At 39.6% G+C, this 18839-nt stretch overlaps 1 protein-coding gene across 3 annotated transcripts in view; it reads left to right on the top strand.

Moving 5' to 3' along the window:
- Window positions 1–18839, top strand: part of ABCC5 (ATP binding cassette subfamily C member 5) — a 77309-nt gene that overhangs the window by 20531 nt on the left and 37939 nt on the right. Inside the window, exons 1-16 of one of the 3 annotated variants that reach the window (XM_075418189.1) lie at window positions 839–4201; window positions 4668–4901; window positions 5014–5187; window positions 6517–6664; window positions 7177–7325; window positions 7942–8049; window positions 9682–10032; window positions 11498–11569; window positions 11701–11825; window positions 12446–12518; window positions 13073–13276; window positions 13948–14091; window positions 15873–15975; window positions 16680–16864; window positions 17937–18083; window positions 18434–18563. In XM_075418189.1, coding sequence (XP_075274304.1) covers window positions 4755–4901; window positions 5014–5187; window positions 6517–6664; window positions 7177–7325; window positions 7942–8049; window positions 9682–10032; window positions 11498–11569; window positions 11701–11825; window positions 12446–12518; window positions 13073–13276; window positions 13948–14091; window positions 15873–15975; window positions 16680–16864; window positions 17937–18083; window positions 18434–18563 — 2260 coding nt within the window. In that variant the 5' untranslated portion in view covers window positions 839–4201; window positions 4668–4754. The other 2 variants (XM_075418192.1, XM_075418191.1) reach the window with 2 other exon arrangements.

The raw sequence follows: 18839 nt of genomic DNA, 5'->3' as shown, positions 1-18839 counted from the left end.
ATCCTTTTTTTTAACAACCCCAGAGGGCTCCATCTCATGGCCAACTGTAAAATCTTAAGGTTTCATTGCAGAATCACTTCAATCTTTTGACTAGCTAGAAATTTTGGGGAAAAATTCCAGAGTGATTCAGTAATCCAAGATAGATTTTCTACAGCTGGTGGATCAGTTGCTGAATACCGAGGCAAGTTCTTGGAGAAGGGAGGGGCAGTTTAGGTGTCTTGGAGGAAATGCACACTTGGTTTTTCTCTTTGGTTTTAAGTATAGTTTAAAGTTCTGCCTTAACTGGTATGTGATCTTGATGCATAAAATTCTTATGTGCAGGTCTTTTAATTGTTTTCTTTTTCTTTTTGCAATTCTGTAAATATATCTTGGAATAAAATTCAGTCTAAGACACTAACCTTAGATTATTGGCATTAATAGCACAGTCTTCAAGGAGTGGAACAAAAAAGTGAAACAAAATTAGAGCACTACTTAAAAACTAATGTGAACAGGTCTCAAGAAGCCTTTGGGTATAGTCTTTGCTGATCCTGCAGAGAATGGTCAGACAGGTTTCGTGTAGAAGTGTTAGAGTACGTTATTGCCTCTAGGAACTGCTGCTGTTTGTTGCTGTGGGTCGTAATGAAGATAACAACATATGGGACTTGACATTCACACCATTTTTTGTCACCTGTTTGTTGCACGTGCTGTGCAGATTTACAGTTGAAATTTTGACTAAAATTATTCTCTACACATTTCCCTTGAGGAGTAGGAGCAGTATTACTGCTAGTAGTACACGTTTCAGTGTGCTGGTAAGCTGGAGGTTCATTTCTTGGGTAAGTACACTTGGGTGCGCTGTTAGGTGAAATGTCTTTTTAAAATGTTTTCCTGCTTTTAAATGTCTTATCAAAATGATGTTCTGCTTTTTAAGCCTTTTTAAAGTTTGCCTTGTTTCGTGTAGTATGAATAACAATAAATGTTTCTGTGGTATTTGTTTTCTTGGTAATAATTTACAGTAGCTTTGTATTATAAAATACATGACTGTACTTTGGTAATTAACAATAAGTCATGATAAAGGTTTTAACAGCGCTAGCTTTCCCCAAGAAGAGCTTCTGTCATTGTTTCACTACAGGGCTTTAGTAGCTGCTTTTATCTTTAGCAAAGAACTTGCAGCAGGGTTGCCCCTAATTTCTGTAGTGTAATTTTCTCAATTTGTCTCAGCCGAACTGCTGAATGAGAGAGAGCGGGAGGGGAAGGAGAAAACCAACCCAACTAGACTAGGCTGGGGGTGACCGCTGCAATTGATGCTCGATTTGGGTAATTTGAAATTATCTTTAGATACTTGCCCGTTTACAGGCAACCTTATTCATTTCTCTGAATAAGGAACAATTCCCTTTCGGTTCCATCATTTGGCATGAAAAACAAGTCTTTACCATCCCTCCTCCCTGTTTTTACAAATGGCATGCCTCATAGATGTGCCTATGCTGTCTCCTCAGAAATGTCAGTGCTTTCTTGTATTGTTACACCCTTTCACTCACCTGAAGGTGAAAAAGGAGATCAGGAAAAACACTTGGCTTGACTTCATGTATTAGTGAAAATGATAAAAATGGAGTTAAACACTATATTAAACTTCAAAAATTTTAATTGAATGTCTGTGACCTTGAAATGCCAGCCAACAGCTGTGGCTTTGCTATTGAGCATTGTGATGGTTATAACTGGAAAGGAGTTGTTGCAGGCTTCATGTGTGGGTTTTTTTGATATCAGATAGATCCTTCAAGGGTCTTCCTTTTTTTTTTAATTTTGATAAATTCTGCATCTGGCACAATATCCAAACCCGTAACCTGGTGAGACAGCTGCATGTGTCAGACTGCCTTGTAATAACCATCAGAATGTACTAGTATAGATGAGATACTATTTATCTCCAGTGAATATTTGCTGCCATCTGATCAGCTACCAAAACTTTCAAGTTCAGGTTGAGGAGCAAAGAAATTTTTTTTATTACTTAATATAATCAGTTTAACTCCAGGTCTGAACAAAGTACCTGTTTCCAACTGTTCAGAGCTATTCTTCCTGTTTGGGAGATGGGGAAACTTGCTATCTTAGTGGAGTACAGCTTGACAGTTTGGTCAGTTATTGGAGGGGGGAGTGGTAAGCTATTGGAGGTAAGTTTCCCGATTTCCCAGTTGGCTCCAGTTGCAGCCTGCCCTGTGCTGTCGCACGCTGGCTGCAGCAGGGACGCCAGCACTGCAGTGGGACCAGTGACAGAAGCTGTTCTTTAGAATTTTCAGGATGGCTGTTTTCTGCGTCAGAATTGAGACAGTCCTGCTGGGCAGAGCCAACGCCAAGAGCAAAGGTAAGGTAATGTTTATTCAATGGGAATGCTTAAGACAGCCGAGCAGGTAGTACAAACTACTGCGGAAATAGTCACAGGAGTTCCTTTTTCCCCATTAGCTTGAGTTTTAGTTTTTGTACTATAACTTTCTTGTTTTGTAAATAACTTTATGCTTGATTCTTGTCATTAAGCTAGTTTGAATTCAAATAGTGTGTGTTCAGATGTAAATGTCAATTCTGTGTGACTTTTCTCCCCTCCCTTTTCAAAATTCTTTAATCTGCTGTTTCCTCTTTTCTTTCTTCTGAAAAAAAAATAATGGGGTTATAATGTAAGCTGGTCTTTATTTCATCATGGGAGATGCTGAATCTATAAAATAGTGCTGAAAAAATGCACTAAAAAGTTTTGGGAGGAATGAGACCCCAGGAAACATCTGCTATCTTTATACATCCTCTCGGAGACTTTCAGCAATGCTGTGGTGTGCGAGAAAATGCTTGCAGTCTGCGACCATGCTGAGTTACAGCTCGTGAGGAAAAATGGGGATTTTCACCCCAATTGCTCAGTGACTCGGTTGCATATGTTGGATTGAATACTGGAAAAAGAAGTCAGTAATCTCAATAGTAACTGCAAACCAACTGTATGCAGTTGTGGTCCAAACAGTCGATGTGAAACTAAATCCAAGTAAGGAGAAAGTTGGAATGCGATAGATCTGGGAATCTGAGCTCCTCACACTTGTTTAAGGGATCGGTATGTAAATTTTCTCAGTGACCATTCTAGACCCTGATGGACATCTGGCTTTAATTCACACCTGTGAAAAAGAAAGAGCAAAATTATTTACAGCATGTTTCCTTGGTTCTGACATGCAGAACTATTTTCCTCAGAACAGATGAATTTGATCTCCATTTTTTTTCTGTTATTTGATGCTGGGCTATAGCTATCAATACCTTTGCTGAAGTAGTGGGGTTTTATTTTTTTCCTCTCTCTTCAAACTATACAGAACTCTTATTTGCAAAAGCTGGTTTAGCCAAGAGGACTTCAACGGACTGTGATGTGAAAGGCTTCTCAAATATTTTCTTTGGTCTCAGATTTTTTTGTTGCTTTTTACTGTGGGCAAAGGTAATTCTCTGCTCTGTACTAGCATATCAAAAGCACCAGTATCTCAAAGCATCATTTGTTGAAAAGCTCTCTAGGAAATCCTTTGCTGTCTGTGAAGCCTTACTGTAGGATACATTTTAAACCAGATTTCAGGATTTCTGCAGCCTCAGAAGCCTCCTCTGTTGGCACCTGCAAGTTTGACTTCTTTTGGACTTCATGAACAAATACTGTTCTGTTTATGTATCTTTATAATTTTGTGTGTAGTTTCAAATCTAGTTTATGTTAGAGGCGAAGACTGACTGTTAGATATTAGCCTTTTATTATCCTGTATGTGCAGATTGTATGTTGATACAATGCTCTACCTGTTGTATGGTGTTTTTGAGATGTTACCATCTAAGATGGCATTTTATTTCAAATAAAAGCCTGTTGTTTCGCAGTCAATAGTATTTAATATTGCTGGTGATTGTGAGTTATATGATCTTATATTGTGCCATTGGACCACAAAGAGCTGGAGGTGGGAATCGGTGGTTCTGGGGGCTGTCCTCTTTCTGCAGGTGATGTTTGAAATGTGATTCCTGAGGTAAAGTGTTTATGTTTTTGGGGGAAGAGGGTATGGGGAGGGATCGAATGGTTGATTTTTATTTTTGGTCTTTTTTTTTTTCCTCCCCTGTCCCCAGTGATTTGTGGTATTGCGTACCTTGTGCTTTCGGCTTGTTATTTTCTTTACTATTAAACTGCTGATGTTTATTTCCAGGAATGTTTTGCAAATGTCCTTCTCACTCTTCCCCTCTACAACTGTAGGTACATTGTTCCTTTTTATCAAATAAGCACGTTTGAAGCAAACCAAAGATAAAATATAAAAGGTCTTAATGTCACGTAAAGGAATGTTTCTTAATGTGCGCAGATGTATAAGTAGTAACCATATTTTAAAACTCTTCTATACGATAATGCATTGCTTTCAGCTAACTGACAGATTTATGTTAAGTTAGAAGACACGGAGGATTAGAAGCGTGCTGCGAGGAATATGGTTCCAAATTAAACTCTCTTTACTTACTAAATTTGACTCAGTGCTTGGCTCTCAGCAGGGCTTTGTGTTACAGTAATTCTCGTATTGACACCTTTTACTTCTAGAAAGAAGATGCTTTCTATTTTTCAAATGGCTCTTTTAAAAGCAAAGTAGCCTACTTATTTCTAACTTAACATAGAGTTGTTGCATGGTCTTCTGGGATGATGGGGTGTTCATGCAAGCTTGCATTTCTTCCTGTAGGCGTTCGTTGTGAAACATCTTTTGGAGTATACCCAGCAGAGTGAGTCCAACCTGCAGTACAGCTTGTTTTTAGTTTTTGGCATCTTTATGACGGAAATAGTGCGATCTTGGTCCCTTGCGCTAACCTGGGCTTTGAATTACCGCACGGGGGTTAGACTGCGTGGAGCTATCTTGACAATGGCATTTAAGAAAATTCTTAAGCTGAAGAACATCAAGGAGAAGTCTCTTGGAGAGGTAAGATGCAGCATCATTTTGGAAACTGCAGTGTGAAAAGGGATATGCAATATATTCCTTTAAGAATGAGCTGTGCCTAAAATCTAAATAATCTGTTATGTGTGTTTTTCAGCTGATAAACGTATGCTCCAATGATGGTCAGAGGATGTTTGAAGCTGCAGCAGTTGGCAGTTTGTTGGCTGGGGGCCCTATTGTGGCCATCTTAGGAATGGTTTATAATGTGATTATTCTGGGTCCAACAGGCTTCTTGGGGTCTGCAGTCTTCATCCTTTTCTACCCAGCAATGGTGAGTTGGAAAGAGTGAAGACTTGCTCAATTTTCATTAGGTCAGTCAAATGTATAGTTCTGAAGCGAAGGTGTTAGAATGTGCTAGATTTAGCCTGTTTATGGTCCTGCATGTTATTGAAGGTGTTTCTAAAGATGGTGTATGAAGCAGAAATTTGGAAATGGGAAGCTCAAAATTATAAAATTAGAAAATGGAAATAGGAAAGCCGATAGATTTAACTGAGATAAATTTACATAGCTACATTAAACTGGAGAATGCTCAGGTGCTAGTGGTCAAGGTTGGAAGGACACAAGGCCTCCAGCTTGTGTACAGGAGCTCAGTGTTGTATGAGCACATTGCTCTTGATTTCAACAAAAGATGTGGAAAAGCACTGTGTTAGTGAGAGGGTGTTCTTGATTAGTTACTTCTGCCTCAAATTCTGCTGAACTGTGAAATAGGCTAGTTCAAGCCAAAATCTTCTTGCCTCTAAAATGCCCTGTAAGGCTGCTGAAGATTTGTCACTGTATTCATAATAGAAATTTTAAAAAGCATAGAGGATGAATACTGTGAGGTCTACTTTGGTCCAATTTATCTGGCCAACAGTGAGGATTAAAATAATGGGAATTATATTTTGAAGAGAGGAATGAGGAGTGGAGTTTGATCATCTTTTCCAGTTTTTTCAGCAGTCTTTCTCTATTGATGGGCCCTCTAAAAGAGATTGCAGGAGCACGAACAGGGGCAAGGAGCTGAAAACTTCCTGAAGTAGTGTGTTTGTTTTGAATTGCAGACCAGGAATGGGATGAATGTAAGAGCACCAGATACTTAGAAACATGTGAACAACTATTTATTTTTGGACTGTTTTAGTAAAAATGTTAAAACTGTTTGCCACCTTTACAACACTGGCATATGGTAGAAATCTGGCTGTGCAAAGTCCAGCTCGCTCTTTTGCCTTATGGGACCAGGTTAAAAGGTTGGCTAAAATGGATTCCTTCGCCATGAGGGTCAACTCGGTGTGTCTTTAGGTTAATGTGTTTGTAGTCTTTGCGCTTCAGAAACTTTTAACAAATCATGTACTCTTCAATGTTCGTGAAAGCACGCACCTTTATTTTCACCAATTTTATTTTTGTTGAAACTTGCTATTGTAAGTCTAGTGCTGAGTGCGGATGGGGTGGGAGGATATGAGTAGTGTTTTCAGCCTGACTTCTGTGTTAGAACAACAGTCACCTTGCCCCATCGCTGAATCCCTTTTTCAGATTCAAAATTGGCTTTCTCTGGTAATTAGGAAGAGTTGAATGTACTTGCTTTTTCTGAGTTGCTGTTAACGTTGCTTGGTGTTGCCTTTTGTTTCAGATGTTTGTATCACGCCTCACAGCTTATTTCAGAAGAAAATGTGTATCAACAACAGACGAGCGTGTGCAAAAGATGAATGAAGTTCTTAATTACATTAAGTTCATTAAAATGTATGCCTGGGTCAAACCATTTTCTCAGAATGTTCAAAGTGAGTTCACACGATCTGTAAATGTTTCCTTTTATGCAGATGCCCCATTGCTTAGTAGCCTGGTGCGTGCACCCTACTAGCTTAGTACCATAGATGTTGATGTACATGCAGTGTGATAACACTTTGATCCTTCAGGCTTTCTATTTATTGTGCATGATGGGTTGGACAAACAGACCTGTTCTAAAGTTTCACCTTCTAGCATAAAGATGTTTGTGGCTTGGCATTAATCTTAAATTTTTAAATTTTGTTCCATTTTTTATTATTTAATACATGTGCTGGCTACTCCATTTTTAAATAAAGTGAAAAGACCTCTATTCTTACGGAGGTTTACAGACCATTGTAGTTCGTTCCTCTGTAACTGTGGTCTTTATAAGAAGGTGTATAATGTGATAAATGCTAAAGTGTAGAGTTAGGCCTCTCTCACTCAGTGTTTATAGTGCTATGGTAGTATCTGCTGTGTATGTACCCCCCGAATCATACTTCAAACATGGTGCCCCTATTTATATTTCTAGAAATTCGTGAGGAAGAACGTAAAATCTTAGAGCGTGCAGGCTACTTCCAGAGCATCACTGTGGGTGTGGCTCCCATAGTTGTGGTCATTGCCAGCGTGGTGACCTTTTCTGTCCATATGATCCTTGGCTATGATCTTACAGCAGCTCAGGTAACTTACTCCAGTGTTGAAAATATTCTTTACAATCTTACTACAGTAGCTTTTCTGCTGAGCCATTTCTCTTCATCATGCTCTTTCCTTTGTGGTTGTGACTGTGTGGCCATATCATGGGTGTAACAGCAGCAAAAGGAGTCTTATATTTTGCATAAAAAGCTCTTGGTGCTGTTTCAGTCCTGACCTTCCCCAGAACAGATTTTGAGCTGAATGTAAACCTCCTGTTTGCTATTCAGACAGGACATTGAGATTACTGGATGTTTTTGTTTTACAATGTGTTTGTGCAGAAACAGTGCAAATCTGTCTTAAAAGAGACTTGAACATGGGTCTTCACAAGTAATAGGCTAATGCTGAATTTGCTAGCTGCTGCTTTCAGTAGACCTATGAACACTGAAGATGTCTGTCTTGGTCTGTTATAAAGCACTGGAGAAAGAGTTGGGTAGATCTGCTGTTTTTGCTCTTCAAGAATATATTGAATATTTAAATGGTTTTTCTTGGACTGGGGGCCTTTTCTATGGCTTTGAATTGCTGCTGTGACAGTTCAGCTTTTAGAATGTTGGAGCTGTTAGTACGTTGCATCCAAATATCATTCTCTTTCTTGTCTCATTTTTAGGCATTCACAGTGGTCACTGTCTTTAATTCAATGACTTTTGCTCTGAAAGTAACACCTTTCTCAGTGAAGTCGTTATCTGAGGCATCTGTTTCTGTTGACAGATTTAAGGTAAGCAGCCATTTGGCCTTGCATTTTTAACTGTAAGGTTGGAGTGTTATATGTGTATAATAGATGCTAAGGGAACCCTTGGAAGGTAATGTTGTTTTAATGACTGAGGATTCTTTTTCTTTACACTTAGCACTCCAGATTATTGGATTTTGCAAAAGATACAAATCTAATGAAAGAATCTTAGAAGTTTATGATAATACCAGTGTGGGAAGCAAAATATTGTTATTAAATGATTTCAGGATTTTGATGTTGGCTACTGTAAGAGATGGAATACAGGACTAGGTGGCTCATGGTATAAGAATTATTAAACTCCCTTTTAAGACCATCTGCATGAAAAGACAGTGCAACATGTCTGCAATGAAATGTCATGTTTTGCTAATGAAACTCTTTTTGGAAATGTCATGTATTATGTAGGCAGCTTTGCACAAACCAGCAGAGTTCTGTTTGTAGTAATGAAAAACTGAGGATTTGTATTTCCAGACCAGATTAAGCAACTGGAGCTCCACTATATGAATAAGATGTAGTGATCTGATGAAACAGAATCTATGCCAGAAAATTAAAACCCTTATAACAGACAGTCTTATCTCATCCTTCAATCCCTGTGGAGTGAATACTTTAGTATGAACTCAGAGGACAGGCCTTTATTTTGTCTTCTTTCTTGAAGACAGTAGTGCATTGCACATTGCAGAAATCTCCAGGTGGGATTCCACAAACATTGACAGGTACATGGATTCTGTGTAATGCGTTCATGAAAGAAATCTGGGTGTGAGAAGAATGGGATCTACAGAATGGTTTTGAGATCCCATTGCTTTTGAGAATTTTTGTTTCATCTTCTGAGTGACGTTAATCAGGCTTTCTTAAATCCAAATGAGCTGAAGGGAGTTTTGAGTGGGGAAGAGAAGGAGAGGGGAAATTGTAACATCTCCCAATATGACTGTAAGCAGTGTAATCTGTGCAGGGAGAGTAACACAAGGTGGGGATACTCTAATATCACAGTAAAAATGTAACTGATTTTTGGCTTTGTAAATGAGGGTGAGCTTTCTTCCGAATGTGTAATTCGGGCATAGCAATTGCAAGAGTAAATAGGGCTGAGAATTGAGAAGTCTTTAATCACGTAAGGCTTCTTAGTTCAAAACATAAATTATGTAAGTGTAAAACATTGTATTTTATACTTAAACTGTGTGAAAAATCTCTTCCTAATCTGTATTGATTGTAAGTACTGATGGATGTGGTGGAAAACAGGATACGATGGACTTAATGAGTTGATGTGCAGGATAAGTCAGTTACTTTCCGTAAAAGTGACCTCTCCTCTCCAATGCATGTGTTTTAAATCTGGAAATTACACAGCTGCATTTGCAAACAGTGTTAAAAGAATAAGCCCCTCTCATATTGCATCGAGAGTACTGCAGTTCTGTAAAAGTCTTAGTGTATCTCAGTGCTTCCACCACATCCAGGAATGCCCCGGCCACTTAGCAGGCCTGGAGTTAGTTTACACTAATGAGCTACCTTTTGCTCTTCAGCTTCCTCCTACTATATAGCCTGATGTGTTTTGCTGCGTGAGTGTGCCATAGGCTTGTCTCCCAGTCTTGATCAGGTGTCTCATCTTTACACCTCTCTCACAACTCCTATCAGAGTTTATTTCTAATGGAAGAGGTTCATATGATAAAGAAAAAACCAGCCAATCCTCACACCGCGATAGAGGTGAAAAATGCTACCTTGGCTTGGGACTTCTCCCACGCCAGCGTCCAGAGCTCACCAAAGTTGACCCCCAAAGTGAAAAAAGACAAGAAAGTCACCAAGGGCAAGAAAGAGAAAATGAAGCTGCAGAATGAGGGACAGCAAGCTGTGCTGGCAGAGCAGAAGGGCCATCTTCTAGTGGACAATGATGACCATCCCAGCCCCGAAGACGAGAACAAACTCATCCACCTGGTTAACCTTCGGCTTCAGAGAACTCTCTACAACATTGACCTGGAGATAGAAAAGGTAAGAGAAGAAAGGAGGAGCTTTCAAAAGGCCTCATTTTTAGCTGTCGCTTGGAATAGAGTGCTGTGTATTTTTGCACGAAATAGAGCGTATTGCTTTTGTGCACTCCTGTAATATCCATGGCAACTGCAGTATCCAGGATGCAGTGTCTGGTCTTGATGTAAACAGCTGTGCCATTTTAGCAGACTAGATCTTTGCAACAGCCTGTGAAACAACTGCAGGTTGTATAGATTTCGCATCTAACTGATGGTTTTGCTGCTTGTAGCTCTCAGTACAGTATATGAGCCATTGAGCTTAAAGAATTAGCAGGGCAACAGCGCTGTCAGTGGGGTGTTGGTGGATGGTGTATTCCTGCAGCCGTTTGATACTTTTGCAGGGTTTCAGTGATATTCTGGGTGAACTGGTGTTCTAATGGAGCGTAAAAATGCTTGTCATTGAAGAATGTGCAATTTTCTTCCTTAGAGAATTTTTGTACAGTGGAAGGGCACAGAGATTTGCAAGAATTTAGAAGCAGTTGGAGTCCTCATTCCAAGATGGGTAAAAGCGTGTAAAATGTCAAAGGAAAAGCATTGTACTTAATACATGACATCTTCTACAAATACAAAAATTTTGCAGTCTGGCAGTTGGATGTTATAGCAATGGGATCCATACATTTATCAAAATATTTGTGGTTGTCTCTTGTAGTCATATGAGTAGAGGGATAGTTTATTATGAACTATAAGCCCCCATATTTTAAACTTTTGAGAAGTATGCATATAGTTTAAAAAATAGCCTTGAAAAAGGAGTACAGTTACTTGAAAATGTAAAGGCTAGTTTTCTGCCAGATGTTTGTAAACGAGAGGAGGCCAGCAATGTGTTCCCCAAGTGGCTATATACCCTTTTTGTCCACTTCACCTTTTTTTACAAAAGGAACAAAAATAGTTTTGATGAATTTGTTGTTTAACGTGGGTATCAACCCACCAATTTCATTGCAGACAATTGCTTCGAAGTGACTGGATTCTAGCCTTTTCTTGGTACGTGTTTCGTAGCAAACTGCATCTCATAGGCAAGGAGTTATAGTGGACCCATATATCCTAAATTCTTCTTTTTTTTCAGTCTTTCGCTCTTTATATCTTTTCTTATCACTCTCAAAAGCATCTTGGTGCATTCTGTCCAGGCAAGTCTTGGTGCTTTTGGCTGAGTGCAGCGTTCTCTGGTCCTGTGTCAGGCCCAGTCAGACAGAAGCTGAGCTTAGAATATATTCATTTTTACCTGTAGACTTGTTTCAAATTTAGACCACTGTGGGATAGTTTTCACTCTATTATTTGAGATTTAAAATACCGTCTTGCTTTTTTGTCTGTTATGTCCCTTTTCAGCTGTCATTAATGTCCAGCTGACCCCTCGGAGGTACTAATGGTAGTCCAAATTCTGAAAGGGACGGAGAATGTAAGAAATGAGTACTATAACTTATTTTTTTTCTGTCTAGGGAAAACTTGTTGGAATTTGTGGCAGTGTGGGGAGCGGAAAAACTTCACTTATCTCAGCGATTTTAGGGCAGGTGAGAAATTCTGTTTTGACTACTTCTGCTCTTCTCTTTCCTATCTCCTATTTCACTTATTTGTACTCTGTAGAAGAAAGTCTGTTCTAAACACGGAATAGCATAATTTCACAGTTTCTCTTTAATTTCAGATGACCCTGTTGGAGGGTAGCATTGCAATAAGTGGAACGTTTGCATATGTGGCCCAGCAGGCCTGGATTCTCAATGCTACACTTCGGGACAATATTCTTTTTGGCAAGGAATATGATGAGGAAAGGTTTGTCAGGACTGTTTGCGGATCTTCTTGAAAGCGTTATAATTCTTGGCCCAAGTGTAGGAAAATTTCTGCGGAATACACTGCAGTTAAAGTCTATGTAACCTTTTAGAGTTTGTCTTTAAGACTTCAGTCTCATTTAAGAGCCTGCTTCTCTTGCACGTGGTCACTGTGGCTGATGGCTGTCAGCACGTCTGTCACTACTCATTTGCAGCGAGGGCTGTGCCTCATGCTAGAGTACTGTCCGATCTCTGTTTTTAGCAGATGCTGTGGAGCAGCACTGAAGTGGCATTTGCTCTTGCTGTCCTGGCCTTGCCCTCTTTGAATGCAGCAACTGCTGTTTGCAATATACTGGCACCTTCCATCGCCCTCCCCCAGTGGGGGCCTTCCCTGTGGCCTGTACTAGCTGTCCCTGGAAAGAAAGGGCCTCCTTCCCTTCACTGTACTTCAGAAGTAGGTGGTTAATTATGATCCTTAGTTTCCTCCTGCGAATCCAAGATAGATCATTTATTTTAGGCTGCTGGAATGTCTGCTGTTAGTGTAGAAAGTGAGATAGCGCTGTACTAGCTAGATACATGGGGGGAAAAAACAGTGTTCTTACTATGTATCCAATTCTTCTTTAGGTACAACACGGTGTTGAATTGTTGCTGTCTAAGGCCTGACCTAGCCATCCTTCCAAATGGGGACCTGACAGAGGTATAAATTTTGCTTATAGTAAACTAATTAGTAGATGGAGAAAAATAGAGTTTTGGTTTGGTAAACTAAACTGGAATGAGGGGAACATCAGTCTGGTGTGCAGATAAGCCAGGCTGTTGAATGCACCTTCTTGAGCTGAGCTTATCAATGCAGGCGCTGGGCTATTGAGAGTTGTGTGATGTTTTTGACTCAAATGTTGACAATTTTGGAGTTTTTTATTGTGTTGTAAATTTGGCTCCATTAACAGGACCTATTTCAACTTGATTTAAAATAGCTAAGAAAAAAGCATGGCTATGTTACTACAAAAAAAGTAAAATAAGCAAAAAATTACTGCCACATTTCAAGCTTGAATGTACAACACATTTCACAAAGAAAGAAGTGGACACCTAAACTAGAATATACATATATATAAAAACAACATATAATAATATGGGGTGTGTGTGTATATATATAAAACAAAAAATATTATGGTCTGGCTCATTCAGGTTGCCTCGAGCTCTGAATATGTGTTGCGTGGTGCTGTAAAAATAAAAGAACGGTGTGTGTCTGTACAGATTGGTGAACGAGGGGCTAACTTGAGTGGAGGACAGCGTCAGAGAATCAGTCTGGCTCGAGCCCTGTACAGTGACAGAAGCATTTACATCCTGGATGATCCCCTTAGTGCCTTGGATGCTCATGTTGGAAATCACATTTTTAACAGTGCAATAAGGAAGCACCTGAAGTCAAAGACTGTCCTGTTCATCACTCATCAGCTTCAGGTACTACATCTCTCATACTTTCTTTCTTGGACTTTCTTGAAATACTGTTTAGTCAGTTGCCTTCATACTGGAAATTTCTATGCCCTGACCTGTTACAGCATGACCCTGTCCATCTATAGGATGCATGGTTTACGTTTACAAACTAGGTTTGCAAAGATGCACTGAGAACAATCTAATTCTTTATTTGATGCCAGTGCTGCTTGGTGTCTGATCTGGGCTGATAACACTTAGCTAAAGAAATTTTACCAGAGAAATAAATACCTTGTTCAAAACCACTTTTGCTAACTTGCTATAAAGCTAGTTCATCACATCAGAAAAACTTAGATTTGATGTCAGTGAATTAGAATGAATGTATTCTGAGATTTTTTTGCTATCATCTGTGCATAGAAATATGAATACTTAGTGTATCAGTATTTGCAGTGTGTAAGTATCCTGACTTGTTTTTTCCGTAACAGATTGTTTTTGATAGAACATAAAAACTCTATTTCTGTACAGTGAGAGTAAGCATGGTGCTCTAGTCAATGCAGGACCTTCAAAAATCAGATGTCTATTACCTTGGAAGAGGTGTGTTGTGTGCAAGTGTCTATAAATTACTGAAGAGGATTGTGTGGGAGTGTGTCTGGTTATCGAACATAATGATAAAGACTTGTTGCTACTGCCATTTTCTTCAGTATCTTGTTGACTGTGATGAGGTTATCTTCATGAAAGAAGGCTGCATTACTGAGCGAGGAAGTCATGAGGAACTGATGAATTTAAATGGGGACTATGCAACTATCTTTAATAACCTGCAGTTGGGAGAAACACCACATATTGAGGTACCTGTTTGTTCATTTTAACGTGCTCTGATGACTTTTCCGATGAGATGAACCAAATGACGGAAGACTGGAAAATGGCTTCACATGTTCACGTGTTGATCTGACCAATAGATTCCCTGTAGAATACTCTGTGCTTCGTTAGCACTTCGTATTTGCATTCACAGTTCGTATATGCAGTCACAGTTCGTATTTAGGGAATGTGTAGTGGAGAGGACTCTGCAATGAGCTCATGAGCTGATCCTGAAAGTAATGTATATTCTCCTCTGGTGATGCTCACAGCAGGAAGCTTGTTGTCTCTTTTGTTGTACACCTCACTTCTTAATTTACCTCCGAATTAGCACAGACCTGGACCAACCTTTGTGTAAAAAATTCTTGCTGGTTTGTTACTTCTTTTTCACATAGGGTGTGACTGAGGCACAGGAAAAGTGATGCAACTTGACAAAAGTTAGATGTGACAGTTTTTTGGAAATGTGACTGAAAATGCTTTGTTTTGGAGGATTTTGAGAGAAAAAAATTGTTGTTTGACACTACTCTTATGAAACAATGGCTGTAAATGCAAACTTGGATTTGTGCTCTAGTGTTTTTGTTGGTTGAAAAAATTTAAGTCTAGAAAATAACAAGAACCATTCAGTAGGACAAGCATTTAAATTTTCAGCAATTTAATTTTTCCCATCTTTCTCCTGTTTGTTTCCTGAAGTTATTCTTTGGAGTAAGGAACTTTGCTTTTTATTTGATGATCATTTACTTCTCTAAGTGTTGCGTGTATTTTCTCTTAGTAAGAAGAGATTAAAAAGCACATTAGCAGTTTATTTTAAGAGATGAGAAGGTCCTTATGCACAAGTTGCAGACACTTTAAAAAAAGTTTCTGAAAAGGCAGCAGTGTGATAAATATACAGATATAGAAGGTGCTTGGTGAAGCTTTCTCCTGGGACTTGTTAGTGAAAGAAGGAAAAGAATATAATGCATTACTCTCCATATCCTTTCTGAGGCATGAAGATTATTGTTCTGCCATTCTAAGATTAATGACAGTTAACATGAGATTCTCCAGTCTGCATGCTTGGCTGACCTTCACTGTCTCTGTAGAAGGAGCACTAATTTGCATTCCCGATGGGATAAGAAGAAATGGATGGTAAAGTTAGATTCTCTGTGGTTTGACATGTGTGAGATGTCTCTTCTCGTGTCAAGTGTGGGAAGAGAACCCTGAAGATGCTGTGTAGGGGTTTTCAGTTAATGTAGGCTGTCTCTGGACAGGTAGTAATTTCCATTTGTGGGAGGATGGCTGGGTTTAGAACAGTAATTGTGTGTGCAGTTCAGTGTTTGGGCATTTGATTTCTGGAAGACCAAGTTAACCTGACTTTGTCCTTAGCGACTTTTCACGAGAGCTTTCCTGAGTGAAGTACTAGGATGTCTGGAGGGAAAAAAACCTCTTAACAAAATTGTGAGTTATTTTTACAAGGGACAGGGGGGATTGTATCTTTCAGTAGTAGGGGTGTCATTCCTCTACCATGTATGCACATAGTGTCACTGATTCTGCAAATTAACCTTGCAGACTACCAGTACAGATTGGTAGCGGTTCTGATTAATAGAGGAGGAGAATTTAATGCACCGAAGTTGGCAGTCATCCATAGTAACAGCAAAGTTAATATCCTCCTTCATATGAATGATGCTAAGCTATTGAAAGCCTTTGCCCTTAGAAGGTAGGTTGTAAAAAGTTTGGGTTCGGCTATGAAAATGTCAAAGCAAATTACTCCGGTCTGTTTAGTGTCATTGTTTTCCTGCAGATTAATATAAAGAAGAACACAAACAGTTCACTGAAAAGACCCCAGGATAAAAGTACCAAAACAGGGTCTGTGAAGAAGGAGAAAGTTGTAAAGAAGGAAGAGGGTAACTATGTAATCAGATTTCTGGTTGTAATTATTTTATGCATCAATATGCTCAAAACATTTGCTTTCGAAGTGTATTATGAATGTACCTCTCTGGTTTTGAAAGCTGTCTCAAGTCCTGATCACTGTGTGGTTGATAGGACACAGGCAGTGGGCGAAGAACATTCGTTAATTCATTACATATGGGTGCCTGCACAATGTTTTTGAGTTCAGTCAGGCTGCCGCTGGTCAGATGCCATTGGCACAAAGGAGCTTGTAGCACCATGCCTCCCACACCACCTCTCCCTCCTATCCTAAGAGGGCAATGTGTATAGCTTGGTACTCGCAGACTCCTAGGCAGGACATGGCGTTTATGTATGAAGAACTGGAAGATCTGACCTCTGTTTTGTGGTTCTCTGTTTAATCTTAACTTTGAACTTCAGCAGTGTTTAAAAATCAACAGGGAGGCTGATACCAGCCTAGTATTTGAGTCTATGCTGAATATACTGTTTCAGACAGACCATGACTTGAATGATTCTGCAGAGGAAAAGTGACTTTTTTAAAAACTGTTTGAACTATTGAGTTCTACATATTAAGTAATGTCTGTATTTCTGAAAGTACTCTGTACAGCTTGAAAATTATTATGGTTTATTGTATGTTCACAAACTTACAGAAGTAAGTGAGAACAGCTTTCTTTTTCTTACTCCCTCCTCTTTTGTTTCACAGGCCAGTTGGTCCAGTTGGAAGAGAAAGGGAAAGGCTCTGTCCCCTGGTCTGTTTATGGTATCTACATTCAGGCAGCTGGAGGCCCCTTTGCATTCCTTGTCATCATGACTCTGTTTGTGCTGAATGTGGGCAGTACAGCTTTTAGCAACTGGTGGCTGAGTTTCTGGATCAAGCAAGGCAGTGGAGTAAGATAAATAGCTTTTCTACTCTCTTGTGTCTAATGGGCAGGGGGATTGTTCTAGACTAATCCCAGGCAGTCCTATGAGATCAAATGGTGCTTCCTAATTGAAGCAAGTGGTAAGGCTCGTCAGGAGGTGATCTCACTAGAGAGTTCACCTCCAAGAATAAGAGAGCTCCACTAATAAGAAAGATAGAATAGCTCATGTGGTTTTATACTGCTCTCTTGTTCCTAGTCTTGGTTTGTCTAAGGAACTGACAATGTGAATGGGGCCAACAAAGCTGCAGGAGGAATTACTAATTTTAGTGCTGATTTTCATTTGAATGTGACCTTACATCTAACAGCATAATCTTGTTAAAATACGTGGCTTTAAGTCAAATGACTTTTGGGAGTTGCCTTGAAGACTGTGATGACCTGGGATGGTTTGGGATTTTTCCCACTGTGGGGACTTTAATTGCAAGTCTTGTTGCATTTAAAGATTCAAATATAACTGCAATTTTTTTTTTTTGGGTTGGGGGGAGCAAGCTACTAACCTTGGGGAAGAAATAATGAAGTGCAGATGGCCAACAATATTAAAATAAGTGATGAGGTCCTTAAACGTACTTCAAGATTAAAAAGAAAAAAGAGATTGAGAATGTACAATAGTGTGACAGTAAAGAATTTACTGCGTACTGGCAGAAAATAACAACGATGTTTGATAAGAAGACAGTGTACAACCTATTCAAGGTGACTGTTGCTGTGTAGTAGGAGTGCTGGTATACAAGTATCTGGCATTGTTCAGAAGAATACAAGAAATGATAAGCATGAAATGAGAGATTAGGAATCAAATGAAGTAGGTATTGTGGTATTGTTTTCAAAGATATTGTAGGAAAAAGGCCAAGGGCTACAAATCTGCAAGTCACATATCTCTGCTAGGGAGAACTTTCTGAAGGATTAAAAGATCACTGCATTTATTTAAAGAAGAAATATCAAATGTAGTGGGAGGGGACAGAGGACCGTTAAATTCTACCATGTGTATTGTGTACATGCTTAATCCTTGTCTTCACTAACTACTTACTGAAACCTTGAATTTTCTGTAGAATACCACTGTGACTTTGGGAAATGATACTGTCATAAGCAACAGTATGAAAGATAACCCTCACATGCATTACTATGCTGGGATCTATGCACTGTCTATGGCGGTTATGTTGATCCTGAAAGCTGTTCGTGGTGTTGTCTTTGTAAAGGTATGTGCCAATGCTGTTGTGTTTCTTATCTCCCGCTCCTCCTACTTCTGCATATTGCTGTCACTGTGCTTCTTTTGATCACCTCCCAAGAGAGACTTTTGAGCCAGAGGAAGTCAGATCACAGATTGTGAGGTTTCCAGAAGTCAACTCTTGGGGCTGCACCATGCTTTCGGTGAAACTTCTGCCCAAATCAATAGTTTCCTTCCACTAGTTAAAAGCACAGAATGCAAGAAAAAAAAACCTTATGGTTGAAGAGAGAAAATGAGCAGAATGTTTTGGTGCTTGGGGAGGGGCAGTGTCAGGAAGACAACCATCCTTTCATAACGCTGCAACGTTTTTTGCATTGTCAGGGAACTCTCAGAGCATCCTCAAGGCTCCATGACGAGCTCTTCCGACGGATTCTGCGTAGCCCCATGAAGTTCTTTGACACTACACCCACTGGGCGGATTCTCAACAGGTTTTCCAAAGACATGGATGAAGGTATCTCTGCTCTGTGCGCTGTAGATCCCACATTCGGACCTCCTCATTATCTCCTTAATACTTTCCAGTCTCTTGCTGTTGGGGTGATTGCACCCTGTATCCATTGCTGAATGTACACATGTAATAGACAAAGCAGGAATTGGGATGTCCCTGGGTTATGATTCTAGAAGGCAGCTGATATCTCAAGTCTGTCCGTTCACTTATAAAGAAGAAAATGTGCAGCTGCTTTTGTACCTGCAGACTGCATGTGGACTCTTAGCAAGTTGATGCAGGGGG

Source organism: Opisthocomus hoazin, chromosome 4 (assembly GCF_030867145.1).
Source record: "Opisthocomus hoazin isolate bOpiHoa1 chromosome 4, bOpiHoa1.hap1, whole genome shotgun sequence".
In the NCBI taxonomy this organism is placed as follows: domain Eukaryota; kingdom Metazoa; phylum Chordata; class Aves; order Opisthocomiformes; family Opisthocomidae; genus Opisthocomus; species Opisthocomus hoazin.
The sequence above is the reverse complement of the archived record's forward strand: the minus strand, read 5'-3'. Positions and strand labels throughout refer to the sequence as shown.